Source organism: Thermothielavioides terrestris, chromosome 1, assembly GCF_000226115.1.
Source record: "Thermothielavioides terrestris NRRL 8126 chromosome 1, complete sequence".
Lineage (NCBI taxonomy): Eukaryota > Fungi > Ascomycota > Sordariomycetes > Sordariales > Chaetomiaceae > Thermothielavioides > Thermothielavioides terrestris.
Window position 1 is genome coordinate 9806810 of NC_016457.1, and position 26297 is coordinate 9833106.

Here is a 26297-nt window from a genome sequence, read left to right on the forward strand (position 1 = left end):
CATAAGTATTGAACCTATGGCAGAGGGGATTTGCTTATTGTTCATTTGAACTGAATAACACCAGCCACAGCTGAGCTCTTCACAAAAAGAATTACCTCATCTCTTTCAGCACTGTCCTCCATGCCAAGTTAGGTAACCGTTGGGATAAACGTGCGTGGGGCATGGACTCTGCTGCAGCCTGATATGGTCTGTGCACATTTCGCACTGTCAACCTCTCCGGAGCACGGATTACACCAGCAGCTACTTCCCCGAAGCAACCTCATCGCGTCCCTTGCTTTCCCCATGTCAGTCCCGATCCAGCCGCACCATTAAGCGCCTCCCAATCTTCCAAAGCGAACATTATTGTGGATTTTTATCTCAGGCATACTGATGCTGTCAACCGCCGGTCAACAAGAATCCGTGACAATGGCGACCGAGTCGCGGAAGCGGCCGGCAGAGCCCAGCGAGAGTGACGCCAATGCGAAGCGCCAACGTCTTCAGTGGCCGTACACGATGCTTTCAGTTGGCCCACCACAGTCTTCGCCCTATTCCTCCTCCGCAGTGACGACCGATGAGTTGGCCAAGAAGGGGCTGCGACGTGGGATTGCTTTGGCGCTCCAGAAGGTCGGCTTCGACGGCGCCGCGCCCGATGCCGTAGAGAGCTTCGCCCTCATGGCAGAGACGTGTATGCATACATCCAGAGGCCGACTTCGCTCTCGAGAAACTGTCCTGACCTCGTGCAGATCTTACTTCTCTCGTCAAAGATATCAAGACATTCACCCATGCTGCGCGGCGGTCGAATCCGGTACCAAGGGATTTTGAGCAAAGCCTCAAGCGCTTCAATCTGACCACTTCGTCCCTCAAACCACACCGAAAACCACCTATTCCAAAATCGAAACGTCTGCCCACGTGGGAGCCTCTGCCGATCGGCGACCCCCTCGACAAGGACCTCCCTATCCTCGGCGACGAGCTGGACGGCGCACCCGACAAGGCGGCAAAGCAATACATACCGAGCTCTTTCCCTTCCTTTCCCAGCATACATACGTACAAATACACCCCCGAAAGCGTCGAGGCCGTTACGGTCTCCGAGGACTGGGGGGTGTTTAACCCAGAGACGCTATCTCAAGCACAGGACGGCTCGCCGGCGCCCCCACAAAAAACGCAACGGCCGCTTGCGCCGGATGAGATCCCCCACGGCGATCCCAAGAAGATGCGTGAGGCAGCAGCGAAGGAGGCCAAGGCGGGCGAGGGGGCGCTCAGGAGGCTGATGCGCGCCTCCAAGATCGCCAAGCAGAAGGAGGTGTGGTCCTCGGCACAGCGGCAGCCGATGCGGCGCGATCGCTACAATCTGTGGGAGAGCGCGATGCGGGAGTTGATCGAGGACGACATCCGGTCCAAGGGGAAGGAGGTGGCGCCGGCAGCGATGCACGGCGACAAGGGCAGGTTCGAGATTGCCGACCACAGTATGATTGTCAACTGGGAAAAGAACAACTACCGCAGAGACGTGCCGCGGGCTGGGGCCCGTAAGACGGCCGCTGCTGGCCACGCCAATGCGGGGAGTGGCTGACCCCGAGGAGACTGCGCTGTCAGAAGACATTCGCATAGCGCATTCCTTTCACGTGTACGGAGTACTGGACGTCTTGCGGACCGCAGACTGCGGTGTTTTGGAGTTGGGCGGGCGGTGCATTGGGAGCCAGGAGATACCCCCAGGGAGTTTATAGTGATCAGCATCATGAAACCTTTGGCATCGCATTGTAATTGTCTTTTGATCCCCTCTGTCCCCAATGTTGCTTGCAAGCAGGTGTTTGAGAAAACACTCGTTGGCCGCGGCGCCGAATTGACTTCGTTATCGCATCCAACACGCCCGATAAGAACTGTGCCCCACCTGAGCTGGAGGAAAAGCAAATCAGCTGGCGGGCCGCGGGCTGACTCTCACTGCCAGCTGCCCCGAGCTGCCCCACGGCTCACCCTATTTTGGCCGCACAAAAATTTCGGATTTCTCGAGCTTCCCGCAGCGCCCCGATTTCTTGCTGACGAGACGAGGCACCGCGAAAAGCTCACCATTCTTCCACCGATCCTCGAATCCCAGGAAGGACACCAAGATGGCTGAGCAGCTCATCCTCAAGGGCACCCTGGAGGGCCACGTAAGTGCTCCCTGCTGCCGTCGGTTCGATTGATTCCCTTTCCCGAACCGACCACGCGCTTGCTGCATTCTTGAAGCTATCGCCAGTACCCGAGCGAATGCACCGATACTGACCATATTTTCCCACAGAATGGCTGGGTCACCAGCTTGGCCACGTCGATGGAGAAGTACGAGCAGCCGAGCGACCGATCCCGAGCGTCGAGAACACTTTGGCTTACCTTTAGAAATACAGCCCCAACATGCTTCTCTCCGGCAGCCGAGACAAGACCCTGATCATCTGGAACCTCACCCGCGATGAGACCCAGTACGGCTACCCCAAGCGGTCGCTGCACGGCCACTCTCACATTGTCTCCGACTGCGTACGTGTGGACGACCGAACTCGCAACTGGGCACGGAGGGGAAGGTGCGGCGTTGCTGATGGGCGTGGCAGGTGATCTCGTCAGACGGTGCCTATGCCCTCTCCGCTTCCTGGGACAAGACCCTGCGCCTGTGGGAGCTCTCGACCGGCACGACCACGCGCCGGTTCGTCGGCCACACCGGCGACGTCCTGTCGGTCTCCTTCTCGGCCGACAACCGCCAGATCGTCTCGGGCTCCCGCGACCGAACCATCAAGCTGTGGAACACCCTGGGTGACTGCAAGTACACCATCACCGACAAGGGCCACACCGACTGGGTTTCGTGCGTCCGCTTCTCGCCCAACCCGCAGAACCCCGTGATCGTCTCGTCCGGTTGGGACAAGCTGGTCAAGGTACGTTGCTTGGTTCCCGCCGTTGCATCCTCGTCGCTGTGATGCTTTGCAACTTTCACAAAGTATTTGCTACTTCAGAGCCTGTTTCGCCACGGGCCATGAGACAAACATTCACCGTGCACTGAGCGACCACCAAAAATATTTCCCCGTTTACTTGCTTTCGACATTAAGGTTTGAGCCGTGTTGTGGCTGACCGCTTCTCAGGTCTGGGAGCTTGCTAGCTGCAAACTGCAGACGGACCACATCGGTCACACCGGCTACATCAACACCGTCACCATCTCCCCCGATGGATCTCTGTGCGCCTCCGGCGGCAAGGACGGTACCACGATGCTGTGGGATCTTAATGAGAGCAAGCACCTGTACTCGCTCAATGCCAACGACGAGATCCATGCCCTTGTCTTCTCGCCCAACCGGTACTGGCTCTGCGCTGCTACTGCCAGCAGCATCATCATCTTCGACTTGGAGAAGAAGAGCAAGGTCGACGAGCTCAAGCCCGAGTTCCAGAACGTCGGCAAGAAGAGCCGCGAGCCCGAGTGCGTCAGCCTGGCGTGGAGCGCCGATGGCCAGACCCTCTTCGCCGGTTACACCGACAACATCATCCGCGCCTGGGGTGTCATGTCGAGGGCGTAAGAGGTGTCAGTGCGGAGGTGTCCGGGGCCGGGGACGGGGCAGAGACAGTTGGCCGGGGGGGCGGGATTTGCATCGCTTCGCTGCGCAGGAGGCCGGGAAGGGGCGTGTGGTGCGCTCCGGGGCTCTTTCGACGGATTCCATGGTGGGGGCGTACATCGGACTGCTTGTCTCGCTTTTGGTCTCTTTCATGGAAAGGAATGAAAGACGGGGTCTGGGAAAAATGCGTCATCTAGTCACGGCAGCCCTCGCCGCGGATGTGGTCTGCGGCGAGATGGCAGATGGGTATAAATTCAGCATCCCCATGAACCAATGAGCGAAGTCCGTACATTGATAACGTGAGTTGTCTTGGTGCGATGGGTGTTGTCGTTTCTGCAGAGCCGGGGGGGTGGCGAACCGTGACCATTTCTGCATAGTGTGATGTTCGGACAAGACTCGAACGGGCTGCACAGCCCCGTCTGAAACATTAATCCGGACACAGGAATAGGTTGGTACAGTACATAGGAGCAGGCAGTCGGACTCGCTTGATGGAGCGCCAGCAGAACTCCTGCACACTCACGGCCAACACGAATATGCCCATCTCGCCACCAGGGCGTCGACATCATCCCAGAACTCCCCCATCATTTCTCCTTTCCTTCGTTACCCTTCGAGCCAACGGTAACAGCAGATGGCTGTTCGCCATCCTGGACCTCCTCTGGCTTGCCCTCCGTGACGGTGACACCAGCAGCATCCGCACCACACCCCGCAGCAGCCTCAACACTCGACCCCTGACTGCCCACCGTCTTCTTTCCCCTCTTCCACTGGTATCCGATCACGAACAGGAACACAAGCAGGACAACGGCAAAACCGGCGCCGATGCCGCCCGCCATTTTCGACCCCGCGGCGGGGTCATTTCCCACATCCCATAGCGTACCGCTGCCGGACGCCTGGGCTGGTGGTGTGTGGGCGGTGTCTTCGGGACTCGGCGGCTGGGCGCTTCGAGCTGGTGGACGGTGAGGGTTGAGGGATTGATCCATTCTTTGGCACTGAGGCTTTGTTTGAGTAGGTAGGTAATCAGATATGCCCAGCTAGAGACAGGAAGGGGCTTCGCACGGGTTGTAGATGATTGCCAGTTCGGCGACAGCCTGCTAATGGGATGCGATGAGGATGATGGCTTGGGCTCGGCGGTGATTAGCGTCCGTCACCATGATGAGAACAGCATCTCATCGCCAGGACAAACTAAATAGGCCTGTTGATTAAGTGTAAGTGATAATCCACATGGGAAGGGACATAACAGCCCATTCTGTACCATCAAACTGGCATGGCGGTCTAGGGATTGCCGGCGGGTGTATCCCGCGTTTTCCGAGCCCGTGTTACCCAGAAGGACAACGCATGAAGCAGGTCAGATGGCAACGATGCAGGACGTTCAATGGCACCCATATATACACACACAAATTGCTCTTTCAGGACAGTTTGGTGCTCGGTTTCTTTAACTCGCGACTTTAAATTACTTATTTTGAGGCTAATTCTGTAAATCACTCCTCTTCGAAATACAATGCAAGGCGAGGAGTGCTCAGACTTACACAATACACCACGTCTTGAGAGGCTTCACTTGTGAAGTCCTCTTATTGTCTGTCAGGATTTCCAGTCTGGTTGGTCAACCCAAACATTCCAGAAAAGCACAACAGCAGATGGGCAGATCTGTTCTGTGGAGAGTAAAATGCCAGAATACGCTGTTCAACACCCTTAATCAAAGAAAGCTAAGTGACCTGGACCTCTTCTCTCCCTACTCTTGCTCACCGCGCTCACCCTGATTCCCACCCTCAGCATCCGCCACCTCGCCAAGGGCCATCGCGGCGATGGCAATCTCCCGATCCCTCTCCATCCTCCCCTCCCTCCGCTGCCTCAACGGGCCAATCTCCTCCACCAGCGCCCTAAATCCCTCCTGCATCCCCCGCTCCCGCCACACAACCGCCAGCGGCGGCCGTCCCAGCCCGCCCGCTCCCGCAGGCTGCCGCGCCTCAAGAAACCGGCGGTACACCTCCTTGATCGCGTGGTCCGTGTAGCGCATCAGCACGGGGTGGTGGCCCTCGGCGACGCGCTCGGCCGGCGTCAGGCCCCAGTCGCCCCGCGCCTCCGGGCACCGGCACGCGGCGCCGTGCAAGGGCCGCGCGCCGGCCTGCAGCCGGCGCAGGTGCATCTCCTCGAACGCGGCCGGGTCGCGCGCGTCGGCGTAGGCGCGGCCGCGCGCCAGGTCGGACACGGTGTACTGCCCCGCCGTGGCGAACCACAGCTTGGTGAGCCACTTCTCGTCGGTGGCCCGGGAGGTGGTGGGGGAGCCGCGCGTGAAGAGGTCGAGCCACTCGTTGTGCAGGAGATGGGTGTATCTGTCCGGGTCGTCGAGGACCCAGGTGAGCTGCTCGTCGAGGACGGCCTGGGCGAGTTGCCGGACTGCCGCCGGGTAGAGGTCGATTTTGAGGACCTGGTCTGTGGTGAGCTGCAGGCCGGTGTTGTGGTAGTTGGAGAGCTCGCAGAAGGTGGTGAGGATCGACCTCTGGCAGGGTCTGCAGATCTTGGAGTGACCGACCTCGTGGGCGAGGAGGATGAATTCGCGGTCCGCGCGCGTCAAGGTCGGAGGGAAGGGTGAGATCTTGGTAGCCTCCATGGTGTGAGCGTGATGTTTCTGCTGGCCTTGGTGGTAGCAATGTTTGGAGAATGCCCATTTTAAGGATATCATTGGCATATATTGATTCAAGACGGATCATCGTGAACAGATCGCTGCATGGAGGAGTGTAATTGAGCTGGCTGGACAAGCTCGCGAGAGAGACTGAGCATGTCCAACCCGACGAACCGGCCAGCCAATGTCGGGAACAGATACTTCGTATAAGAAACATGTCGTTATTTTGTATGTCAACAAGGCCTGGCTCCGAGGGGTTTGTTGTGAACAGGCATCGTGTAGAATAATACGGCGATTTACCAGCGGTGATGAACTGCTCTACTGCAATGAAGCCAACGTTCCAGCTGGCTGTCGACAAATCCCCGGTGGCGACGTGTTTTTCTCCTCCTCGAATGGGTTCCAAAAATAACACACTGGAAGCGTAAGAGGAACAGGAGTCTAGCAACCCAAGACGGAGTGATTCGAACGTCCGAGGCATGAAACCAGCAGATTGTCTGTATTGGAGTCCCAAAGGCCAAAGGCCTGGCGCGGTTTGAGCCGACGAATGATTTAATATGCCCCTACGGATAAGGGAGGCATTAGTTTCCGGGTTTGTTTTCCGGGGGTGGGCTTGCAATGTTGGCCTCCGAACGGCAGGAGAGGCTAGCACAGGGACAGTTTGCTCGCGTTAGACGGCAAACAACATTGGGTGGTAACAACACGTAAATTGGTATCTGGTACGAACTAGGACTCTACTCCTGATCGAATGCTTGCGCCGCCCCGTCTCTGCCCACCGTCTCTACCCAAACGCTGAATCCCAAGCCAAGGGGCCGAATATCTCAGTCAGTACAGTCCTTCGTTCATATACGAGGGAACGACCATCACATTCTCCTTGGAACCAGGCTGCTGCTGGCCGGCCGCCGAATAGTCGCCGGGCGCCGAGCTCCCAGGCGGAACATAGAAGCGCTTGTCGAACCGGGTGAAGAGGTACGTGTAGACGACGACGATCTCGATGGCAAAGATGAAGCAGTAGAACGCCGGGCGCGAGTGGTACCACTGCGGCTGATTGACGGGCTTGGCGGCGAAGTTCACGGCGGCCCTGAACCCGGCCCCGACCGCCAGCAGCGTCGACGTGAACGCCAGCAACACCATCTTCGCCGCCATGCTGCCGCTCCCGAACTTCTCCGCCGGATACGCGCCCCGGCGCGGCAGCACCACCGCCAGCACCACCGCGATGGCCGGCAGCAGCGCAATGAACGTCATGTACACGCCGGCGAACAGCAGCACATCCCTCTCCATCCGCCTCGCCCGCGCATCGAGCGTGAAGACGGAGTGCACCGAGCAGGTAACCACCATGACCAGCACCGCGACGACGGTGGCCACGAGGCCCCTAAACCCCCACCAGGCGACGCGGGACCAGCCGGCGGCGGGGTGGGTGGCGCGGACGACGCGCAGGGCGAGCACGAGGTTGACGATGAAGAGGATCAGCACGCCGGCGTTGGTCAGCACGGTGGCGGCGAGCGCGACGTTGGCGTTGGCGGGTTCGCGCGCCCAGGCCACGCGCAGCGCCAGCGCGGCCATGCGCACGCAGCTGAAGACGCCCAGCAGCACCGAGAACACGAAGCGCCGCCCCCGGCGCGCGTTGCGCCCGAAGAGGAACAGGTGCGCGAGTGCGGCGAGCCCGAAGGCGCCCACCAGCGCGGCGCTGATGGGGATGTCGGGGATCGGCGTGGGGATGCCGCCAAGGGGCGCTGTCGAGGGCGGGTAGGGCGGTTTGGGCGCGGTTGGGACCTGGAAGGGGAGGGAGGGGAGGTTAGCTTGGTGATTGGTTGGATGATGGAAGTGTGGATGGTGACATGTTGGTGTAATGATGTATCAGTGCTGCTAGGGGGTTGCTGGGGTGGGACGTACCGCCTGGCTGGAGGAGGACATGCTTGGCCACCTTATTAATGCGAGTAACTATGGGGGTAACCTGATGTTGACACAAGATGGGATGGCGTCCGCAAGTCCAAGCAAGTAATGGGACGCACTGCCGCTGCGCGGCGAGAGTGGTCGCGAGACGAAGTTAATCGCCAGTCAGCCAGTCAGTCGCTGGAATGTCAAGAGTTCTAGTCCTGACATGGCAGGGGCAGCCCGAGACGGGCCATGTGCGTCCCTTCTCTGCATTGATATAGGACTTTCCTGAAGGTGCAAATAACGAACCCGCCAAGACATCACTCGGGCAAGCTGAATGCACCGGCCTGTCATGATCAACGGCGGCGTGGCCACACGATTCCATTTTGAGAGGCAACGGAGCCAGCAGTGAGGAGCGGGTGGATCGATGAGTGGGCGAGATCGGTCCATGAGATCGCCGACCCGAGCCAATGGGAGGGTGGCCGTGGCCAAGAACGCACGGCGCATCTCGAGCGCGAGCTCCGAGCCCCCGAAGCGAGCCTCCGACGTCCGTGTTGGCTAACGCTATTCCGGCTTTGGTCACTGCGAAGCGCCGCCCTCGCACTCGTAAAAACGCCGGGCAGCAGCCACCGGCTTGAACTCACCCCTTGCTTCACATTGAGCCCTTCCCCACAGGACCCCAGCAGAGCTTATTTTGACGGCATCGACTGATCCTATTCATCGCATTCGATCAGGCACTTGGTTGGAACGCGCACTTGAATCTCGAGGTCAGACTCATTGGGAATAAAACAACAGTGCACCCTGCCTTGATCCCCTTGAACCCCTGTTCTCTTCTCGCCAACCCTCGCCCTCAAGGCAGTTCAAACCTCGGAACACCTCCCAGCTCCGCCATGTATCGATCCACGTATCGGTTGTTGCCGTGCATGTCGGGCAGCTTCGCTCCAGAAGGCACGGCCGGCCAGGCCGGGATACGGCTGTCCGGGAACGGGAACTCGAGCGGCGGCGGCGTCTCAGCGCGGACGGGTGCCTGGCGCCGCCGCTTCCGCAGGTAGAAGAAGCCCAGGGCGCCGGCAGCGATCACCACCGAAGCGCCAACGCCGGCGCCGACGCCGATCGGGACGGCCGAGCTGGCGTTGTTGTCGTCTTGCGGGGTGTCGGAAGGGACCGCCGTCGAAGATGTCTGTCCTGCCGCGGCCGACGTAGGTATCGGGGACAACGTAGGTATCGTCGTTGTCGCCGTTGACGTCGTGCTCACTGCCGTTTCAATGGGAGGCGGTGGCGGCGGTGGAGGCGGTCCAGCCGAGGATTGCGGCGTGGGCAGCGTCACAAAGACGCTGCCGGGCAATGAGATGGGTGTGGAGCTCGACAGTTCGGTGACTGGCTGTGCCGGCGAGGGCTGTACCGTGTTGGGTGCAGTCGTGCTTGCGGCCTCTTGGCTTGCGGTCGCGTCTTCTGCCGTTGTCGTCATCGTCATCGTCGTCGTTGTCTGCTCTGCCATCGTCGTCTGCTCGGCCATCGTCGGCTGCTCTGTCGTCGTCGGCTGCTCTGCCGTCGTCGTCTCCACCGCCATCACTGGTGATCGCTTTAACGGTGTGCCTGCTGTGGCATAAGCACTGACGTTTTCTGTGGATATAATTTATCAGCGTAAGGCACTATCCCAGCGCTGGAGGTGAGATCCGCTTCGTACTCGACAAGCTGAAAACGAACGATTGGTCATGAGGAGGACCGTCGCAATCTGCGTGCTCGATGCCGCAGTAGCCGAACCCTTCACTGATGCACGCCTGAATAGGCGTCAGGCTTTCGGCGCCGGCGCAGAAATTTGGGCATCCCGCGCTTGACCACGTCGCATCTCGGCAGAAGCCAAGGTAGAGGTCCCCGGACGCAGTGGCGCAGAGCGTGTTGTTGAGACACAGATCGCCTGGTTGACAGCATAAGTCGGTCGGTCCCAGGGCTGCGTCCCAACAGATGGCAGCAGAGTCGGCCGGATGGCCGTTTCGAGAATAACAGGAGTTTGAATCCGAGAGGACGGGAGCGGCGAGGAGCATCAGCGCGAGCAAAGAGTGGAGAGGCGCCATGACGGGGGACCGCGATGTGTTTTGGTCGTTGAGTGGGGGAGGAATTGATCGAGATTGACGGTCGAAGGCATCAAGCACTTTGGTGGGATATATGCTCGTGCCCGGGAACGCAGGAGGGTTCACGAAATCTCGAGTTACCTCTCACAAGCATGAGTGAAGGGGATGGGAGAGGATGGGATGAAAACACATTGAACTCGCACTCGAGCCAATTGCTTTCAGAACCCATCGAGCCTTAACACCAAGAAAATTCGAAGGCAGCACAATCAAATCAACTTAGCGGAAACAACCTGTAAGGCAAGTAACGCGAGCTGCCCCGAGAGGCACCACCACTAGGGGGGCGCCAGCGACGGCTCAGGGCCTTCAACAGCATCATGACCCGTGGGGACCAGCACCGTGTGACATCGATTTCCTGTGTTGCCGTCCGCACAAAGAGGACATTAACGCAACCATCGCCTCCTGTGCAACCCGGCCAAGTGTTGAAAAACGAACGGCGCAACAGCTGGAAATAGTTCAGCAAGAGAGGTAACATGCAAAGCAAGGTGAGGAGATTGGGTGCGTCCGGGCCTAGATGCGGCCATGTCAAGTAATTACGTGGTATATGCCAATATCTGTCCGCAGAACCTTCAGGACCCTCCGGCGAGAGCAGAGGTGAAAGTTTGTCGCCTTGTGCGGATAACAGCAGTGAGGAAGGTGCGTCTTGCACATACACTGGACAGTGCACACCAATTGGGGGAAGGCCCCTGCTGTTGACAGTGAAGCCTAATGCGGCTAGCGCGACTGCCTCGGAATTTGCCGGCCGAGATTTTTCAGAGCCGCCAAGCGAAACATCGCGTGCGCTAACATGAACCAGCGAAAACGCACACGCAGGTCAATGCTATTCCCATCGCCGCCATGAGCCTCAGTGTGCCGTCGAGGCGGCTGCTCCGGGGTGGTAAGCAATTAACACCCCGCGCTGTCTGTCAGTATCGTCTGCCACATCAAAGCTAACCCACCTCTTCCCCGGACAGCCCCGGCGCTCTCGTCAGCCTGCCCGACGACGACGACGATGATGGCGACGACAACAACGACGAGGCTGCTCCCAGCGCTGCAGTCACTCTCCCTCGCACCCACCGCCGCCCCGTCCCGCGCACTTCACACAACCCCGTCTAACCAGTGGTTCTGGAAGCGGAATAAACCCGCCGAGGAGTCCCCCATCATGGATCAGGTGCAGGGCACCCAGGAGACCCGCAAGGCCCTGGTCAAGAGCCTCACGTCGCGCGTCGAGGGCCCCGCCATTTTCGAAGACGAGCTCAAGGATACCGCCGCTCCCACCGAGCCCGGAGCCGTCGGGCAGCGCCAGCCCGCCACGTACACCCGCGCCGGCGCGTCGCTCGTCCGCGAGCACCTCGCCCGCGCCGTCGACCCGGACCCGCGCAGCCGCGTCCGCTGGGAGCGCAAGATGGTCATCCGCCAGGTCCACCGCGGCACCGACCCCTACAGCGTCGAGCCGCGCGCGGAGCGCATCGCGCGCACCGAAAGGAAGCTGACGAGCAAGTCGCCCTGGCTCGCCACCAGCACCAAGAAGCTGGTCAAGCTGGCCCACCAGATCCAGGGCAAGACCGTCGATGATGCGATTGTGCAGATGCGCTTTAGCAAGAAGAAGATGGCGCAGGAGGTGCGGTACCAGCTCGAGCTGGCCCGCGACTTGGCCATCGCCGAGCGCGGCATGGGGCTGGGCTCCAAGAGCGCTGCTGCGAACGGAGAAGGGGAAGGGGCAGCGGCAGCGGCAGCGGAAGGGGAAGTGCGGCAGAGCGAGAACAAGAAGGTGATCGAAATCAGGACGAAGGACGGCAAGTGGGTCAAGATCGACGATCCGACGCGCATGTACGTCGCCGAGGCGTGGGTGAACCGCGGGCCGTGGAGAGGCAAGTTGATCGACTACCGCGCCAGGGGGCGGACCTACATCAAGCAGAGGCCGACGGCGAGTAAGTTCTCCTCTGTCACCCTCTCAGCTTGGATGCGCCCGCGTCTAACCCACCCGCTCCAGGCATCTCCATCGTTCTCAAGGAAGAGAAGACCCGGATACGCGAGCACGAAGAGCGCGTGGCCAAGCAGCTCCGCCAGGGCCCTTGGGTCCACCTCCCGGACCGTCCCGTCACTGCCCAGCGGCAGTACTATTCGTGGTAAATTAGGCGCTGAGGCATCTTGGAGCGCAGATCATGTATCACGGCTGGCTGCAGATTGGGCGCTTACCCCCCACCGGGCAATGAAAGCTGTCTCGCAGCTGACTTGTACCATTACCGACGCGGCAGGGCAACAAGCACCCGTGCCAGCGTTTTTGTTTCGCCACATTGGCGAGGCATATGTACAAATATACGGAATATAAAGAGCAGTTTCCGCTAGGGGCATTTCATCGGACTATTGATCTCGGCCGTGCGTGTCCAAGGACTATCACGACAAATACGTACGACATATACATGCAAGGAATCGAAAACGCTTTCTCCCACGCTCAGCTCCTGCCTTTCCCTGTTCCGCCCCTTCCTCTACCACCCCCAGCCAAACTTCGTTGGCCACCTCCCGAGACGTCTAGCAGCTATCGGCGCGCATAATCACATTCCAGTTGTCGGGATGGAAGATCTGCCCGGCGGCGACCGCACCCTGTCCGCCGTTTCCAGCTTGGCCGCAGTTGTTCAGGAGAATGTCCGCTCCATCGGCGATCTCGCCGAACGAGCCGACGACCCAGTCAGTGGGGTTCTGTCAGAGAAACAAACCTCCATGTTAGCTCAGATGAAAAACAAGCAGGCACCAAGAAAGAAAAGGATGGGGAAGCGAAGGGAGGGAGGAAAGAGGAGGAAGCAAGAAAAGGGACACCCACGTCGTTGCACACCCAAATAGCAGCGTCGTACGCGCAGCTCACGCGCGCGCAGTTGCTCGGGCCCGGGTTGAGATGCACGGGGCCGCCGATACGCCGCAGGTACTGGACGCCGAGCATCAGCTGGTAGAAGGACGCATACTCCCAGCGCCCGCCGCAGAAGTAGTGGCCCTGTTCGAAGGTGGCGCGCTTCTCGACCACGGCGCCTGCAGGAGCGGGGGCGGCAGCAGCGGCAGCAGCAGCGGCGGTAGCCGCCCTCTTGTGCCTCGTCCTTGACGTCGGCGTCGGCGTCGGCGTCGTGTGGTTGCCTGCTCCGCTATCATCGCTCTCGCCGTCACCGGCGCCGGCACCGCTATTAGCGCCGGCATCCCAGGCAGCAGAGGGGGCGGAGACGGCGTGGCGGGCCAAGTCGATGTCCCAGTGCGGGTTCTGCTTGAGCAGCTGCTTGTGCACCTCCTCGGCGGTGCCGTTGAGCACGATGGTCGGCCCGCCCGGGAAGACTTGGACGTGCCATTGCATGATCTGGATGTTGAAGCCTTCCATGGGGTCCGGGGTCGAGGCGAGGGCCTGCTGATAGGGGTTGTTAGCTACTAGCAACATGGGTCATTGATGGATGGAAGACCAGTTGGGGGTAGGGGTGGTTTCAGAGATGAGCATACGTACACCGACGGAGAAGAGTGCGGCAGCAAGGATCGTGAACCTCATACTGATTGATTGTTGATTGAGCAAATGTTGATGGTCTCAAGAGGATGGCGAAGCGAAACCTGATGGGTATCTGACATTGAATGTGAAGGGTGAGCTGGGAGGGTCAAGGAGGATGAACCGGCCGAATTGCTGGATACTTATAGATCGCAAAGGCAAGGCAGCAACACACCTTCGGCACCCCCGTTGTTTGTGGTTTCGGCCTCCATATCTCCTTGGCAGCACGAGGTTTGATCTCCACGCCCTATTCACGACCCCCTTCGCCGCGTCGTTGGCACCGCTCGGCCGGACTGCAGAGAATTGATGCGTAACAGTCTAAAGCTGAAACTCGGCTTCACCGTCCATGTGTTTGTCTCTGCGATGCTGCTCTTTCTTCGCCGCGAGGTATAAATAGATGACGCGCACTTGGCCTGCCCAAAAGGGGTTTGAATAGGGGGTTTGGTCTAAGGGCAAGCTGCGGGCCAGTCAACACCATGCAGTGGAGTGGTTGCTCATAGTTCCCAAAAATATCTACATGTAAATCCAAAATTGTGTAGAGAAATGTCAATTGGGCCAGTCTGGGAGCCGAGCGCTTCGACAAGACGGTTGCAGCGTGGGTTGAATTCCAGGTTTTCTGGGTGGCCCTGTCCGCCCCAAGCTCCCTGCAAACACTCAACCTGTGTTTCCTTGACCAGGACATAGGTAGCGATATCATCGATATTGTCCGGCAAGCTAATCAAGAACCAATTACACGCAGTACAACGCTGGCAGCGCAAATCCATACCTCTCGACAGGAGGCTTACATCCCGGTCTCTCATTGTGCAACTCCATCAGCCTGCTCAACCATCTGTCCGACCAGATTTGGGCCAGATGTGTGCTGCCCCAAGAGACATTAGAACAGACACCCTGTCTATCCGACGCAAGGGCTGCCTGCTCCAGACTCGCCAGTCTCCCTGGGAAGTCCCCAGCACACATTCCAAATCCTCACGTCCGGCAAGCCCGAACACGCGCGGTGTCCGAAGCAGCACAAACATAGCCGGACGCCTCTCCCCAAAGCTTCCCAGATTAGGTACTTGACTGGACGCCGGCACGCCAACCAAAGCATTCTGGGACCGTCACGACCCCCGGGGTGGACCGTCACCGACGTTCTTGGCCTGCGCGCGATCGTCTGGAGACTGCGGGAAGAGGTCACTCGCGGCCAGCCAGCGGTCTGGTATCATTCAGGCCTGACACGGGGGCAAGCCCGCAACCAACTATTTCGCGGACAGCAAGCCGAAACATGTCTAATCCCCGCCTAGGGACGTCGTCGACTCTGCTTAATTACGCTGCGCGAGCACAAGTCGCTCACGACTGTGCTCAAAAACCAGCCGGGGGCAACGAAGGCTCGCCTGGCCTGTTGTAGTAAACGCTGGCAGACGAGCACTGCAGCGAGCTCAGATCGATCATCTTGCCTAAGGTACCTTAGGGAGCCGGGCCAGGCTGTGCTCGACAGCCACTGTGCCGTTGCCGGTGTACGCGGTTGAGTTTGATTGTTCGGGCATGTGCTGTCAGGTTTGGCTGCGTGGTTGGTTGATTGGGGTCTACCAGTCAACCTTGTCGCGTTCTGCTGTGGTGTAGGTTTCGTGATCATGATCATATCCGGCCGCATGGGCCATCAAGCTGCTTAACTGTGCCCGTCATCGGCATCCGCAGCGTTTGGAGTTAGAGCTGTCAACCAGGAATTACCGTGTGATACGGTGCTGTTCACGGAGTCCATAGGACCAACGGCACCATCTACGCGATAGTCTGGAGTAGTCTGCGCGCTGTACGGAATACTGCCATTGCGCTTTCACTCCGATGCATGGATGCGGGGACACCTCAACCACTGGCATGGGGACCTGCGGTTGTAGCCCGCCCCACGATGTCACGCATTGAAGAGGCAATTTCGGGTCCGTTCCAGCGGCTGGCGGGCCCAGGAGAAGCGGGCCTACTGTGTACTGTCGGCATCTGCCCAGGAGATCTCAGACGTCTGTACGGAGTACAGATACCTAACCTGTCACCCGCATGGAGCTGTGCCACTTAGTGTATCAGGGGGGCGAGGATCGGCGTTCGGCGGCTGTGGCAGCCGTTCCTTGCGGTATCCAGTACGGAGTACAAGTTAGTATACACTCTTGCGTAACGCTCAGCAGGCGCGTTCTGAAACCAATTCAACGGCGATCGACCGTCCGGCCGGGGTCTGCTCTGCGCTCTCAGGATCGACTGAGCCACTTCTTCGGAGGAAACCGGCTCGGGGGTGGCGGCGGAAGGCATCGCGCAGTTACACTACCTACCTAACCTCTGAAAAGGCGTTCGGGCCGTTTTCGCTTCTTTGGGCTGTGGCTCTGGTAAAATACAATTAAAGACTCGGTGGTGGGAGAGGGGTGCCGTACGGATGAACTTCCTAACGTGACACGAGTGTAAATCAAGGTTGCACAACAAAGGTGCAAGTTGCATGTGCGATCAGTGTCGCTCTTGGCCCGGTCGAAACCACATGGCTCCAAGCCAGGGGTCAATCACTCTTTGCCCAACCTGTCAGCTCGGAAATCGGCTGGCGTGACGATATTGAGGAGCAGTGAACCCCTGCCCCGCCAATCCAGATTAGAAGAGCTGAAACCGCTAAATTGCGGGGCTACAGGCGCCACCTACGCTAAGTAACTGATGATTGGTCACCTAAGGTACAGTACTTTACCTGTGCAGGTAAACATGAGTTACGGGACCTGAGCGGGGAGCTGGTGTTCATTCGAGCGAGCGCTCAGCTGTTGGTGGCATTTCCGACAATCTGCGTTGATAGGTAAGGTAGGTATTTACACTAGATTGAGGGATGCAATTTTAAGGCACAGTGCGACGCCGTTCTTCCTACCGGCTTTACATGTCCTGTGTGTAGCTCACATCTGAGGCACGCCGGCTTGGAGGGGTGAGCGTATGAAAACGGGCACTCTCTCGCTATCCTTACAACCGTGGCTGGCCATCAATTTTTCCATTTGGGGAATCGCCTCCGCCCGAACCCCTGCGTGGATCTTTTGGGACCTGGAAATCCGGCACAAGATTGAAGGCGGGATGACGCAGGAACCACGAGTGAAAAAGGGATGGTGATACACAAATCTTCCCAAGCCACAGCACTGTGTTCCGTACACTAGTGTACTGCGTACACCTGTGTAGGTAGTGTAGAATCTTCTTTGTCTCTTCTTGTATTGTCTTGCCTTGACAACAAAGCGCTTCCGAGAACTCGCTCAAGGTTCGACATCGGTCTTCGTCTTCTTCTGGAAGACATGGGACGTCCCAAAGAGGTTGGAAACAGCGCCGTTGTGGAAGCGAGCGGCTCCACAAATAAATTGTCTGCCACGTGCGGGAGCTCAAGCAGGGGCGCATTTCTTCATCGAAACCACGTCCATTGGGAATAACTAAGGTATATGCTCATCTTGTAAGACCGTAACAAGCTGGCTTGCCGTAAGCACCTGTCTAGGAGAGAATCCAGCGACCAACGATCCTGAATTCGAAAGCGAGAAATCGATGGCTTCGACAAATCCATTTCGTGGCTGCCAGGTGGCTGATGCCTGTTGTCAGCGTTGCAAATCCCTGATCGACGACTATGGTATCCCTGCCATCCCAACCCCACCCAAGGACGCCAGGGGCAGCTGAGATGGAGGGAAAATGGGTGGGCACTTTCGGGCCTTTGGCACCTCCTTCCCCGGACTGATGGACTGATGGGCTCCTGGGTTCAGCGCGCTTTCCCCGGGGTCAGTTAAACCTCGCGCGGGCCGCCCTGCTTCGCGCACCATCCTCCTCATTGAGTCGGCCTCTCGACGACCTTCTCTTCGTCCTGCACTCTTCTCGTGGGGTGGCAGTCCTGTTCGCCCTTCACTTCGTTCGTTATTGCAATCATCACGCTCATTTTTGACGCATCCAGGTCGTTCGATTCTCCCACGCTGCGATCACTCTTTCCGCGCGGCACTTTCCCTCTCTTGTTGACATCCAACCCACCACAGCCAGCAGGACCGACTTTCCCGCTGACGTTGACTTCTCGAAACACCACACAATTACCAAACAAACTCTTTCACATTTATACAGGCCCCCGGTCCTTATCAATATTTTGATCCAAAAGGGCTACGCCGAGGCGTGCATTCTTTCTCAATTGAACCAGAACTGCTGCACGGGACTGGCACCATGGTGGGATTCCGAAGTTTGGCGCTGCTCTCGCTGGCAGTCTTTGCCAGCGCCCAGTCAGTTGACAGTCTTGACCCTTGCGGAGTGAGTGCTATTTTGATTCCAAGATCTTGCCTGCTCGTGGTGCCCCTGTGAGAGGAAAGGAACTGCCGAGAGTGATTTCGGCCTCGACCGTTTCTCGCATTCTCGGACATAGCTGACAGGCATCCAGCAACAATGCTACAATGCGGCCATGAACAATGCGGGCACGTTCGGCTGTGCGGCCTCGGACTTTAACTGTCTGTGCCGGGTCCAGGACTGGGGCTTTTCGATCCGTGACTGCGCGCAGAACGCTTGCCCGCCTGGATATGCGCCTACTGTCACCAATTTTGCGTCTTCCATCTGTGCCAGTGAGTATTCATCAGCAGTAATCGAGGGTACCGGCGCGGCAGAACGTCGATGCTAACCTCCGGCGGCAGCTGCCACACTGCCCCCCGGAGCCTCAGTGTCAACGGCCCCGACGACCTCTCAAGCCCCGCCCACGACGACTGTCCCCCCCACCACGACCTCGGCCCCCTCATCCCAGTCGTCCTCCACAACCACGGGCTCGAGCTCCGGCACCACTACCGTATGTGTTCCCCACTGTCTTTGCACCGGCTCATGCTGACAGCTACATTAGCTCCAAACGTCCTCGACGACGTCCACGGCGGTGAGCACGTCAGGAGTCGTACCGACCACCGTGGCGGCCGGCGCGACGACCTCGGCTTCGGCCGCCGGCGCAGCGTCGACCTCGGATGCGCCCGCGATTACCGATACTTCGGGGCTCACCGAGGCCGCAAAGATCGGCATTGGTGTTGGCGTCGGTGCAGCGGTGATTGCTCTCCTTTCCTTGGCCGCTTGTGTCTTCCTACACAAGCGGCGGGCCAGTCACGCATCGGCGACGGCGATCAGCCGATTCAAGATCTCGCATCCCATACCGGTCGACGATCATACGTACGCGCACAACAACAACTCGGACTACGACATTGGCGGCTCGGGCGAGCTGGAGATGAAGAGCCGCAGGTACGAAGACATGTTGCCGCGGCACCAACCGCGGCAGATGGTCTAGAGGAAGGCGGAGAAGGATGCGATGGGCAGATGACACCGTTGACACAACACCGGGAATCCGCGGAAGACGGCAAGCGGCATGGAGCTGGAGACGGAGAAGGGACGGCCCTGCAGGGAAACTACTTGCGCGAAGCAGAGTGCGGGATGAAAGCGCTCAAAGGATTCTGCTCTGAACTGATTGCTCTGTTAGCGGGTCTCAACACGTATCCCTGCAGTTTTGGGAGGGGAAGCGAGCTACACGGTAACTGGCAGCAGTCATGCCGCATCTGAGGAGGATTCTGCCGAATCTGAGTGATGCCGCTGGTCCATATTCATGGGTGTTTTTTTGGCGTCGAGCCTTGTCACTTGACGGACCATGCGAGACTTGGTCTATGCTCCGTTGGGCGGATGCGTGGCTGTGACAAGGACGGCCTCTCCTTGTCTGCTTTCTTGTTCTAGCATCGGGGCAGAACTACCATGGGTGGTCCAGTGCCCTCGAGCTGATGAGTTTTGAAGCGTATCGCGGTGCTGCTTGACCAAGTTGAAATGAAATGGGAGGGTTATGACTTTGGCGCGAGACAGCTCAGCTTAGTCCGTGACATTGAATGCAAGTGTACGAAGAGTCATGCGCCGTCTTGATCGGGCTCTATCCGACCCAGCTTATGGCCTGTTTACAATCGCGAATCCCCTTTTGCTCTTGTCTGTGGTTGCCTGTTCGGGCAACTGCATCATCAAGCGACGATTACGTAATTACTCGGAAGTTGCAAACGGCTACTGAGATCACGTGCAGCTAACCGAGCTTTGGCCGCCAAAGATCAGGTCATGCTCGGAACTGGAAGCTCGAATTCGGAAGTCGTCAAACCACGCAACCGTCGAAGAACGCTCTCCGCTCACCACACCCAACCGCCGCAAAACCGAAAGCAACGAGTGAACAAAATGGCGATCGCACCCATCACTGGCGTACGTACTACCCGCGGGCCGTAGTCGCGAGTCCCAATGGCGGCTGGTTCGGCCATGCCCCGCCGCGACTGCGCCTGGCGACTGCGACGGGAGGGAAAGGCAAAGCTGGCAGCTGACCCTTGCTTTAGATGCTCCGCCGGGGCCTCCTCACCGATCTCAGCATTGCGGTTGGTGAGTTTGCTTTTTGCTCTCTCGCTGGAGGAATTCGCTGCTGATACTGCTGTCCTTCTTGTGCAAAAGGCCTCGGATTTGCCATGGCCAACACCTTCTGGTACGCAACGACGACCTCCCCCCGTCCCTCACCGCGGACGAAATCCACGAGTTCAGCGGGATATTTTTTTTGCCCCTCGGCAATTTTCTTTTTGGGCTCTAACAATGGGTGTTTTCTTTTGTCTGTGGGGTAGGTACGGCTTCCACGTCCCGCGCACCGTCGCCCGCGACAACTACTACCGCAAGCTGGAGGAGGAGCGCGCCGCGAGGCAAAAGGCCTAGGGTTCCGTTGCGGATGACCGACGGCACAATGGCGGCGGCGTAGCGTGCATACGACCGGGACGAGGGGGGGCGTTTGTTGCGCTGGGGAAGGAGGCCGGCGGAGCGGGTTGTTGTGTATCATACGGATAGACAGGGCCGGCAATTGAGTCAGTGGGCAGATCTGTGTCCGTTTTCCTTGAGTGTACTAGCGCCAGAGATTGAAGAAGGGGAAATTTGAAGCGTCCACGGGTCTAGGTTATGGATTTATTTATTATCTGTTGCAGCTGCCTGCGTTGTATCGTAGGGACTGCGTGTGCCTTGTTTAGGAGGCGGACTGTGGTCTGCTGATGCGGTGGCCGCAGCTGTTCCTTCCCAAGCTGTTGTCTCCGCCATGAAGCTGCCGTTTTTGTCCTGACATCTGCACTATCGCATCAGCACCGGCCAGTTCGCGGACTCCTGGACATCCCGCTTCCAGTCGGATAGCAATAAGTTAGAATCGGTGCACACTGACCTGCGAAACCAACGCTGCACGGGCCAGCACTTCACCGGGCTGTCACGCAACTCGGGAGCCGGCACGACGCACTCGTACTGCACCAGTCCGAACAGTTCGCAGTCCCTCGCCAGGTCAATCCGACGGCCGTCGGCGGGTTTTCGCACCTTGCCGTCGGGGCCGATTTGCGCGAGTGAGGGCAATTTCTGTGCCGGGAACAACTGGCAGGGCGGGGCCATTGCTTCGGCGGGTTCTCAGGCTCGGCAGACTGCGCGGGCGATGCAAACGGCACGGAGCGCGGCGGCAGCGAGCCTCGGCTCCCGCCTGCTCGGAGAGATCGAGGAGACGACCCTGGAAGAGGTATGTAGGTGCGTTGGCCGGCAGCTCCGATCGGAGGATCTGTGATGCGTGGGGGAAGTTCCGAGTCGAGTTGGGGCTTGAAAGCGAACAGCGCGCCCAACACAAAAATTGCCGAGGACTGACCAACTGCTATGCAATCCAGGTGCTGGCCTCGCTCCGAACAAGCTTCGCAACTTCGACCAAGACCGACAACAACAACAGCGGGAACGATGGCAACGCCGCTTTTGCGCCCACAGCGGGCCCGCAACTCAAAACATTTCCAATTGGGCCCCTCAATGAGCTCGTCGGCCGCCATTTCCGGGCCACGCAGTCGGCCCCGCTGGCTGTCACCGGCCGCCACCGCGAGCTGCTCTACGTCCTCGTTGCCACCCTGGTCTCCCCGCCCTATGAGAAGGCCGTAAGCATTGTTGACTTCGAAGGCTGCTTCGATCCTGTCCGACTTCTCTCCACGTCTCCCATCGAAGAGCCAGCGGCCACGCGAACGACTGCCACAACGACAACCGCCCTGCCACCGCGGCCTTCCCTGCAGCGCGCCGACTTGGACCACGTCCACATCCTACGGCCCGCTCGCGGCAGCTTCGCACACGTCGCCGACTGCCTCGCATCCATCGAGGACTACATGCTCTACGGCTCACACCGCAGCCGCGGCCGGGAATGGTGGGGCACGGTGGTCATCGGGGGCGGCTTGAACCCCGCGGGAAGCGCCTCGGCCACGGCCTCCGCCTCCAGCCAGGTCGCCGTCACGGCTGACTGGAAGGGCTGGCTGCGCATCGACCGGGCAGCGGTCCCGACCTTCGCGGACATGAGCGCCGAGGAGGCGCTGGCCGACCGGGACAGGAGGCAGGTGGCGGTCGAAGACGCCGGCTGGGTGGCTACCTCCCCGTGGGGAGGCTTCACGATCGGCAGGAGGGAGAGAGACGGTTCCACCGCTCACTCCTGTAGCTGACGCCATGCTCGGGCCATGCCATGCTCTCATGGTGGCATTGATGACCACTGGTCCATGGGATAGGCTGGGAGAGCGCACCCCGGGAAGGCCTCGGGCACCAACCGAGCTTGTCTGGTCGGCGTGCTGCCGATACGAGGATAACCCCCGGAAGCCGTTACGATCCACAGGCACCGTTATCCCCAGCTCTACACTATGCCAGAACATCGCGGGAGAAGCAGGAATGCGGATTAGCCCACGTAGCCGATCCCCGTTTCAGAAGTGGAGGGAGCCGTCTGGTAGCCAAGGACAGTCTCAACAATTCCCTCAGTGCTGGCTCTCATCAGCACGGTGGAGTCCATGTCATGGTGCAGGAAGCAAACCTGCACAGGCGTGTCTCCGCCCCGGCAGCTCGCGGGTGGACCACAATCTGTTCCGGCGCTGCTTAACATCCCGGATTAAGAGCTTCGGATGGGGTGGACCGTTGTCCGCAATGCTGCCGTCGTTGTGGCGCTGGCGCCTGAGAATGAGTTCCGCTTCGACCCTGGCTCTTAACCTAACCTCAAGCCTCCAGGATGAGCAGTTCTCCTTTGACCGACACATTCACCGCACGGCTGCCTCGGCTCGAAAAACACTTCTCTGATATGTCTGATTAACTTGCGAAAAGCAAGGTTCCACTGGGAATGGAACGAGACGACTCAGAAGTCTCACAGCCCTGATCGGCAGACAACTGGTCGACCCGCGACGCCAGGCCGACGCCGTCCCTGGAAACGCGACAAATCGTGCTCTTCACATGTCGTGAACGCAAAAGTGCCTCACCGTGCCCACAGCACTGTCGACAGCGCCTGGACATGGATGGCATGATCGATCTGCAAGCTTGATACCGACCCTCCAATAGCGACATGTAGCCGCTGCATGCGCTGCGGCCTGACTTGGCAGCTCGGACGCAAAGATGGCCACGGTGTGTACATAGTAGTACACTACGTGTGTGCAGAAGGCGTGTCGGTACCCGGACGTGGCCAAAGGCAACGGAAATAGACGGGCCAAGATCTTCGGGACTGCCCTGTTCTTGGTGCAGCTGTCAGGGACCTCGGACCCCTTCAGCGGCCTTGATAACGCCGCCGGGACCCACCCCGGCCGGAGCCGCACCCACAAAGCGGATCCGGCTTGACGTCATGGGATCGCCGCAGTGCATCCGCACACGGCGACTTGGCGGTCAGCTCTCGGCCGTGTTAGCCGTACGGGATTGTTGTGTACACTATGTAGGGCAGAGCCCCGGGATGGGTCAGCGCCTCTCCAGGCACTGTGTGGACGGCGGACCAAGATCCAATGGAACGTGCGATCTGTTCCTGGCGGAAACTAAACGGAAATCTCTGCAATGGACGCCGCCATTGGACCGCGGCTCTTCCCAGGTTGACGGTGGTGAGCAATGGCCGAACGGCGGCTCCGTTTGGCCTGTCCAATCCATCACAGTACGTCCCTTTTGGTTCCCTGCTTCAGCTGCCTAGCTGATAGATCGCAGAGCTACCAGGGTTTCGCCCTTGTCACCCCTGGATCTTCAGGTCAGAATCTTCGAAGTTGGCAACGATCTGATGTGCAACCAACTACACTTACCTCAACCCCTGCTCGCCGCCCGAGTGTAACTCGCGTCTCCGGTTTGTTGCCCGCCTCACCTGCCCGCCGGACATGGGAACACCGCGTGCCAGCATCCTAGACACTACGGTGGGCAGCTTACCGATTTCCACAGCGTACGATACTGCCAACTGGTGCCCGAACCCTCACCAAGTTTCCGTCGGTGGAGCATGGAGCGAGTGGCCGCTGTGGAAAGCTGGCCCTAGGCAACGCTTGACGGATGCGATGCTGGTAGCCGCTGCCCCGATATTTTCCTCGAAACGGTCCACGTTCTCCAGTTTTTGCACCGCCCGCCGAGAAGAAAGCGGAATGAAAGAAATGCTGTCCTGGCCGGCCATGCTACCCTCGCCCCTCGCCTCCCAGATCTCCACTGAGCCCACCGAGACCCCAGGACCCTGTTTTAAACTGTGTTGACACCTTCTGATTGCGGGACGGCGATCCACACCCATGTGTTGCTCTGTTTCTGTTGGGTTTGGCGTCTTATAGATGGCTTCGGTCTATAAAGGGGACGGTCCCCAACGCGGTCAGTCCACTCTTCCCTCCTTGGATTCGCTCAGCACCACTGAACTGAATCCCATGTCCAACCGGGTGGACTCACGCCTGCATTCCTTTGGTCGTTGCAACAGAAAAGCCTGTCATTCATTCATTTCGATTCACCATGTCGTCGCTCTCCGCGCCCCCGAGACCGGCCATGTGCCCGCGGCAAGCATCGAGCAGCAGCTTCGCCGAGGCCTTTGACGACGCCCGGAGAAAGCTGGACGAGCTCGGCGTGCGGGAGCCCGGGAAAGAAGAAGAAGAAGAGGAGACGCCGTCGCCGGCGCTGTCGTCGTCCAGCTCGGCCACCGACGAGAGCGCACCCTCGCTGGTCGACACCGAGTCTCCGATCAGCCCGCCTACGCCCATCGGTGCCCCGACCACGCCCGCTGCTGTCGACCCTGACGTGGTTGACAACTTCGCCTTCGCCTTCGACATCGACGGCGTGCTCATCCGCGGCGGGCAGCCGATTCCCGAGGCCATCGAGGCCATGAAGGTGCTCAACGGGGAGAACGAGTGGGGGATCAAGGTGTAAGTTTGGAACGCACTCAACCACAGAAAACGCCGGACAGTCTGAAACAACTTGCAAAACATGTAGCTAACCTTGCATCTGTCAACAGGCCCTACATCTTCCTCACCAACGGCGGCGGCAAGTCCGAGGCGGAGCGGTGCCGCGACCTGTCACAACAGCTCCAGATTGAGGTCTCGCCGGGCCAGTTCATCTGCGGGCACACGCCGATGCGCGAGCTGGCGGACCGGTACCACACGGTGCTCGTCGTGGGGGGTGAGGGCGAGAAGTGCCGCGAGGTGGCCGAGTCGTACGGCTTCCGCGACGTGATCACGCCGGGGGACATCCTCAAGGCCAACGCAGCGACGGCGCCGTTCCGCAAGCTGACGCCGGACGAGCACGCCAACTCGCGCGACCTGCTCGCGCGCGGCAACGGCAGCGGCCGGCTCAGCGACGTCGTCATCGAGGCCGTCTTCGTCTTCGCCGACTCGCGCGACTGGGCGTCCGACCTGCAGATCATCCTCGACGTGGCCCAGTCGCGCGGCGGTCGGCTCGAGACCCGCTCGGCCACCTTCGACGAGGGCCCGCCCATCTACTTCAGCCACAACGACGTGGTCTGGAGCACGGCGCACCAGCACGCGCGGCTGGGGATGGGCGCGCTGCGGCGGGCGGTCGAGACGGTCTTCGAGGCGACGACGGGCGGGCGCGGCGTGCTGCGCACGCACGCCTTCGGCAAGCCGCAGGTGTCGACGTTCGAGTTCGCCGCGCGGCTACTGCGCGAGTGGCGCGCCACGCGGCATCGGCAGCAGCGGCACGGCCTGCCCCCCACCACCACCCCCACCGCCGCCGCCGCCGCCGACGCCGCCGCCGACGTGCCGCCGGCGACCGTCTACTTCGTCGGCGACACGCCCGAGAGCGACGTGCGCGGCGCCAACGCCATGGACGCCGTCGCGCCCAACGAGTGGTACAGCATCCTCGTCCAGACGGGCGTCTACCAGGCCGGCACCGAGCCGCGCGACAAGCCGCGCGCCGTGGTCGGCACCGTGCTCGACGCCGTCCGCCACGGCCTCCGCCGCGAGATGGAGAAGCTCGCGCTCGCGCGCAAGCCGGTCGCGGACGGGCACATGCCGGCGCCCGTTGAGGTGCGGTGTGATCCGCTCGTGGAGGTCTGACTGTTCTGCCCTGCCCTCCCTCACGTGTCGAGACCGAGTTGGTGTTTTCAGGGAGGCCTAAGAGCGAGCGATGCTTCGGGTGACATTCTGCGCGTTCCGCGACGGCAAGTTTCGGAACGACCACCGTTTATAGATGATACCACTGCGAATTCCGTTCTTTTGTTTTTATCTTCAACTACACATGAATTTTTCCCTTCTCGCGTCACAGCGAGTCTTTTCCCCCGGCATTCGCTTGCCTATGGGCTGGCTTGGGAGGGCCTCAGCCGATACACGGAACTCATCATCAACAATCGTTTACTGGCTGGGCTGGGAACAAGGTTATTTGGCACGGTGGATCAATCACACCTGCTGGCACAGGCGTTTGTTCGG

At 59.6% G+C, this 26297-nt stretch overlaps 12 protein-coding genes across 12 annotated transcripts; 7 read left to right on the plus strand and 5 right to left on the minus strand.

Annotated features, from left to right (window-relative positions):
- The first annotated feature begins 142 nt into the window (after positions 1 to 142).
- THITE_2111035 (uncharacterized protein) lies at positions 143 to 1858 on the plus strand. Its single transcript, XM_003651028.1, has 2 exons — positions 143 to 664; positions 723 to 1858. Exons 1-2 carry the CDS (start codon positions 406 to 408, stop codon positions 1544 to 1546), a joined length of 1083 nt encoding a protein of 360 aa, XP_003651076.1. The 5' UTR covers positions 143 to 405; the 3' UTR covers positions 1547 to 1858.
- Positions 1859 to 1992: 134 nt separating this feature from the next.
- THITE_2169762 (uncharacterized protein) lies at positions 1993 to 3810 on the plus strand. Its single transcript, XM_003651029.1, has 5 exons — positions 1993 to 2123; positions 2252 to 2289; positions 2355 to 2481; positions 2553 to 2870; positions 3075 to 3810. Exons 1-5 carry the CDS (start codon positions 2082 to 2084, stop codon positions 3498 to 3500), a joined length of 951 nt encoding a protein of 316 aa, XP_003651077.1. The 5' UTR covers positions 1993 to 2081; the 3' UTR covers positions 3501 to 3810.
- Positions 3811 to 3925: 115 nt separating this feature from the next.
- Positions 3926 to 4634, minus strand: THITE_2111045 (uncharacterized protein). Its single transcript, XM_003651030.1, has one exon. The coding sequence runs from the start codon at positions 4364 to 4366 to the stop codon at positions 4118 to 4120; it is 249 nt and encodes an 82-aa protein (XP_003651078.1). The 5' UTR covers positions 4367 to 4634; the 3' UTR covers positions 3926 to 4117.
- Positions 4635 to 5262: 628 nt separating this feature from the next.
- On the minus strand, positions 5263 to 6141 carry THITE_2086234 (uncharacterized protein; the record flags this gene model as incomplete). Its single annotated transcript, XM_003651031.1, has 1 exon — positions 5263 to 6141. One exon carries the CDS (start codon positions 6139 to 6141, stop codon positions 5263 to 5265), a length of 879 nt encoding a protein of 292 aa, XP_003651079.1.
- Positions 6142 to 6782: 641 nt separating this feature from the next.
- THITE_2111047 (uncharacterized protein) lies at positions 6783 to 8422 on the minus strand. The gene is made up of 2 exons (XM_003651032.1): positions 8044 to 8422; positions 6783 to 7923 (listed from the first exon to the last, which is right to left on the minus strand). The coding sequence occupies exons 1-2, from the start codon at positions 8062 to 8064 to the stop codon at positions 6976 to 6978; spliced, it is 969 nt and encodes a 322-aa protein (XP_003651080.1). The 5' UTR covers positions 8065 to 8422; the 3' UTR covers positions 6783 to 6975.
- Positions 8423 to 8805: 383 nt separating this feature from the next.
- Positions 8806 to 10234, minus strand: THITE_2111050 (uncharacterized protein). The gene is made up of 2 exons (XM_003651033.1): positions 9713 to 10234; positions 8806 to 9648 (listed from the first exon to the last, which is right to left on the minus strand). The coding sequence occupies exons 1-2, from the start codon at positions 10098 to 10100 to the stop codon at positions 8876 to 8878; spliced, it is 1161 nt and encodes a 386-aa protein (XP_003651081.1). The 5' UTR covers positions 10101 to 10234; the 3' UTR covers positions 8806 to 8875.
- Positions 10235 to 10956: 722 nt separating this feature from the next.
- On the plus strand, positions 10957 to 12486 carry THITE_2073073 (uncharacterized protein). Its single transcript, XM_003651034.1, has 3 exons — positions 10957 to 11031; positions 11108 to 12064; positions 12127 to 12486. The coding sequence occupies exons 1-3, from the start codon at positions 10992 to 10994 to the stop codon at positions 12264 to 12266; spliced, it is 1137 nt and encodes a 378-aa protein (XP_003651082.1). The 5' UTR covers positions 10957 to 10991; the 3' UTR covers positions 12267 to 12486.
- A 79-nt stretch (positions 12487 to 12565) lies between these two features.
- THITE_2111054 (uncharacterized protein) lies at positions 12566 to 13859 on the minus strand. Its single transcript, XM_003651035.1, has 3 exons — positions 13615 to 13859; positions 12955 to 13518; positions 12566 to 12833 (listed from the first exon to the last, which is right to left on the minus strand). The coding sequence occupies exons 1-3, from the start codon at positions 13654 to 13656 to the stop codon at positions 12666 to 12668; spliced, it is 774 nt and encodes a 257-aa protein (XP_003651083.1). The 5' UTR covers positions 13657 to 13859; the 3' UTR covers positions 12566 to 12665.
- A 3602-nt stretch (positions 13860 to 17461) lies between these two features.
- THITE_2169767 (uncharacterized protein) lies at positions 17462 to 19414 on the plus strand. The gene is made up of 4 exons (XM_003651036.1): positions 17462 to 17898; positions 18026 to 18203; positions 18273 to 18421; positions 18473 to 19414. Exons 1-4 carry the CDS (start codon positions 17815 to 17817, stop codon positions 18899 to 18901), a joined length of 840 nt encoding a protein of 279 aa, XP_003651084.1. The 5' UTR covers positions 17462 to 17814; the 3' UTR covers positions 18902 to 19414.
- Positions 19415 to 19686: 272 nt separating this feature from the next.
- THITE_2111058 (uncharacterized protein) lies at positions 19687 to 20795 on the plus strand. Its single transcript, XM_003651037.1, has 4 exons — positions 19687 to 19839; positions 19968 to 20010; positions 20080 to 20110; positions 20244 to 20795. Exons 1-4 carry the CDS (start codon positions 19816 to 19818, stop codon positions 20329 to 20331), a joined length of 186 nt encoding a protein of 61 aa, XP_003651085.1. The 5' UTR covers positions 19687 to 19815; the 3' UTR covers positions 20332 to 20795.
- THITE_2111060 (uncharacterized protein) lies at positions 20796 to 22276 on the plus strand. The gene is made up of 2 exons (XM_003651038.1): positions 20796 to 21160; positions 21303 to 22276. Exons 1-2 carry the CDS (start codon positions 21080 to 21082, stop codon positions 22104 to 22106), a joined length of 885 nt encoding a protein of 294 aa, XP_003651086.1. The 5' UTR covers positions 20796 to 21079; the 3' UTR covers positions 22107 to 22276.
- A 1662-nt stretch (positions 22277 to 23938) lies between these two features.
- On the plus strand, positions 23939 to 26178 carry THITE_2111062 (uncharacterized protein). Its single transcript, XM_003651039.1, has 3 exons — positions 23939 to 24237; positions 24341 to 24779; positions 24869 to 26178. The coding sequence occupies exons 2-3, from the start codon at positions 24373 to 24375 to the stop codon at positions 25926 to 25928; spliced, it is 1467 nt and encodes a 488-aa protein (XP_003651087.1). The 5' UTR covers positions 23939 to 24237; positions 24341 to 24372; the 3' UTR covers positions 25929 to 26178.
- Positions 26179 to 26297: the final 119 nt, after the last annotated feature.

Coding starts and splice junctions, on each gene's coding strand:
- THITE_2111035 (XM_003651028.1), top strand. CDS start 406: ATGGCGACCGAGTCGCGGAAGCGGCCGGCAGAGCCCAGCGAGAGTGAC. Junction 665..722: donor CGCCCTCATGGCAGAGACGT/GTATGCATACAT, acceptor GACCTCGTGCAG/ATCTTACTTCTCTCGTCAAA.
- THITE_2169762 (XM_003651029.1), top strand. CDS start 2,082: ATGGCTGAGCAGCTCATCCTCAAGGGCACCCTGGAGGGCCAC. Junction 2,290..2,354: donor TTGGCCACGTCGATGGAGAA/GTACGAGCAGCC, acceptor TTAGAAATACAG/CCCCAACATGCTTCTCTCCG. Junction 2,871..3,074: donor GTTGGGACAAGCTGGTCAAG/GTACGTTGCTTG, acceptor ACCGCTTCTCAG/GTCTGGGAGCTTGCTAGCTG.
- THITE_2111045 (XM_003651030.1), bottom strand. CDS start 4,366: ATGGCGGGCGGCATCGGCGCCGGTTTTGCCGTTGTCCTGCTTGTGTTC.
- THITE_2111047 (XM_003651032.1), bottom strand. CDS start 8,064: ATGTCCTCCTCCAGCCAGGCG. Junction 7,924..8,043: donor TGTCCTCCTCCAGCCAGGCG/GTACGTCCCACC, acceptor CTCCCCTTCCAG/GTCCCAACCGCGCCCAAACC.
- THITE_2111050 (XM_003651033.1), bottom strand. CDS start 10,100: ATGGCGCCTCTCCACTCTTTGCTCGCGCTGATGCTCCTCGCCGCTCCC. Junction 9,649..9,712: donor GTTCGTTTTCAGCTTGTCGA/GTACGAAGCGGA, acceptor TTATATCCACAG/AAAACGTCAGTGCTTATGCC.
- THITE_2073073 (XM_003651034.1), top strand. CDS start 10,992: ATGAGCCTCAGTGTGCCGTCGAGGCGGCTGCTCCGGGGTG. Junction 11,032..11,107: donor GAGGCGGCTGCTCCGGGGTG/GTAAGCAATTAA, acceptor TTCCCCGGACAG/CCCCGGCGCTCTCGTCAGCC. Junction 12,065..12,126: donor CAAGCAGAGGCCGACGGCGA/GTAAGTTCTCCT, acceptor CACCCGCTCCAG/GCATCTCCATCGTTCTCAAG.
- THITE_2111054 (XM_003651035.1), bottom strand. CDS start 13,656: ATGAGGTTCACGATCCTTGCTGCCGCACTCTTCTCCGTCGGT. Junction 13,519..13,614: donor CCGCACTCTTCTCCGTCGGT/GTACGTATGCTC, acceptor CCCTATCAGCAG/GCCCTCGCCTCGACCCCGGA. Junction 12,834..12,954: donor CTATTTGGGTGTGCAACGAC/GTGGGTGTCCCT, acceptor TTTCTCTGACAG/AACCCCACTGACTGGGTCGT.
- THITE_2169767 (XM_003651036.1), top strand. CDS start 17,815: ATGGTGGGATTCCGAAGTTTGGCGCTGCTCTCGCTGGCAGTCTTTGCC. Junction 17,899..18,025: donor ACAGTCTTGACCCTTGCGGA/GTGAGTGCTATT, acceptor ACAGGCATCCAG/CAACAATGCTACAATGCGGC. Junction 18,204..18,272: donor TGCGTCTTCCATCTGTGCCA/GTGAGTATTCAT, acceptor CTCCGGCGGCAG/CTGCCACACTGCCCCCCGGA.
- THITE_2111058 (XM_003651037.1), top strand. CDS start 19,816: ATGGCGATCGCACCCATCACTGGC. Junction 19,840..19,967: donor CGATCGCACCCATCACTGGC/GTACGTACTACC, acceptor CCCTTGCTTTAG/ATGCTCCGCCGGGGCCTCCT. Junction 20,011..20,079: donor CGATCTCAGCATTGCGGTTG/GTGAGTTTGCTT, acceptor CTTGTGCAAAAG/GCCTCGGATTTGCCATGGCC.
- THITE_2111060 (XM_003651038.1), top strand. CDS start 21,080: ATGCAAACGGCACGGAGCGCGGCGGCAGCGAGCCTCGGCTCCCGCCTG. Junction 21,161..21,302: donor AGGAGACGACCCTGGAAGAG/GTATGTAGGTGC, acceptor TATGCAATCCAG/GTGCTGGCCTCGCTCCGAAC.
- THITE_2111062 (XM_003651039.1), top strand. CDS start 24,373: ATGTCGTCGCTCTCCGCGCCCCCGAGACCGGCCATGTGCCCGCGGCAA. Junction 24,780..24,868: donor AACGAGTGGGGGATCAAGGT/GTAAGTTTGGAA, acceptor ATCTGTCAACAG/GCCCTACATCTTCCTCACCA.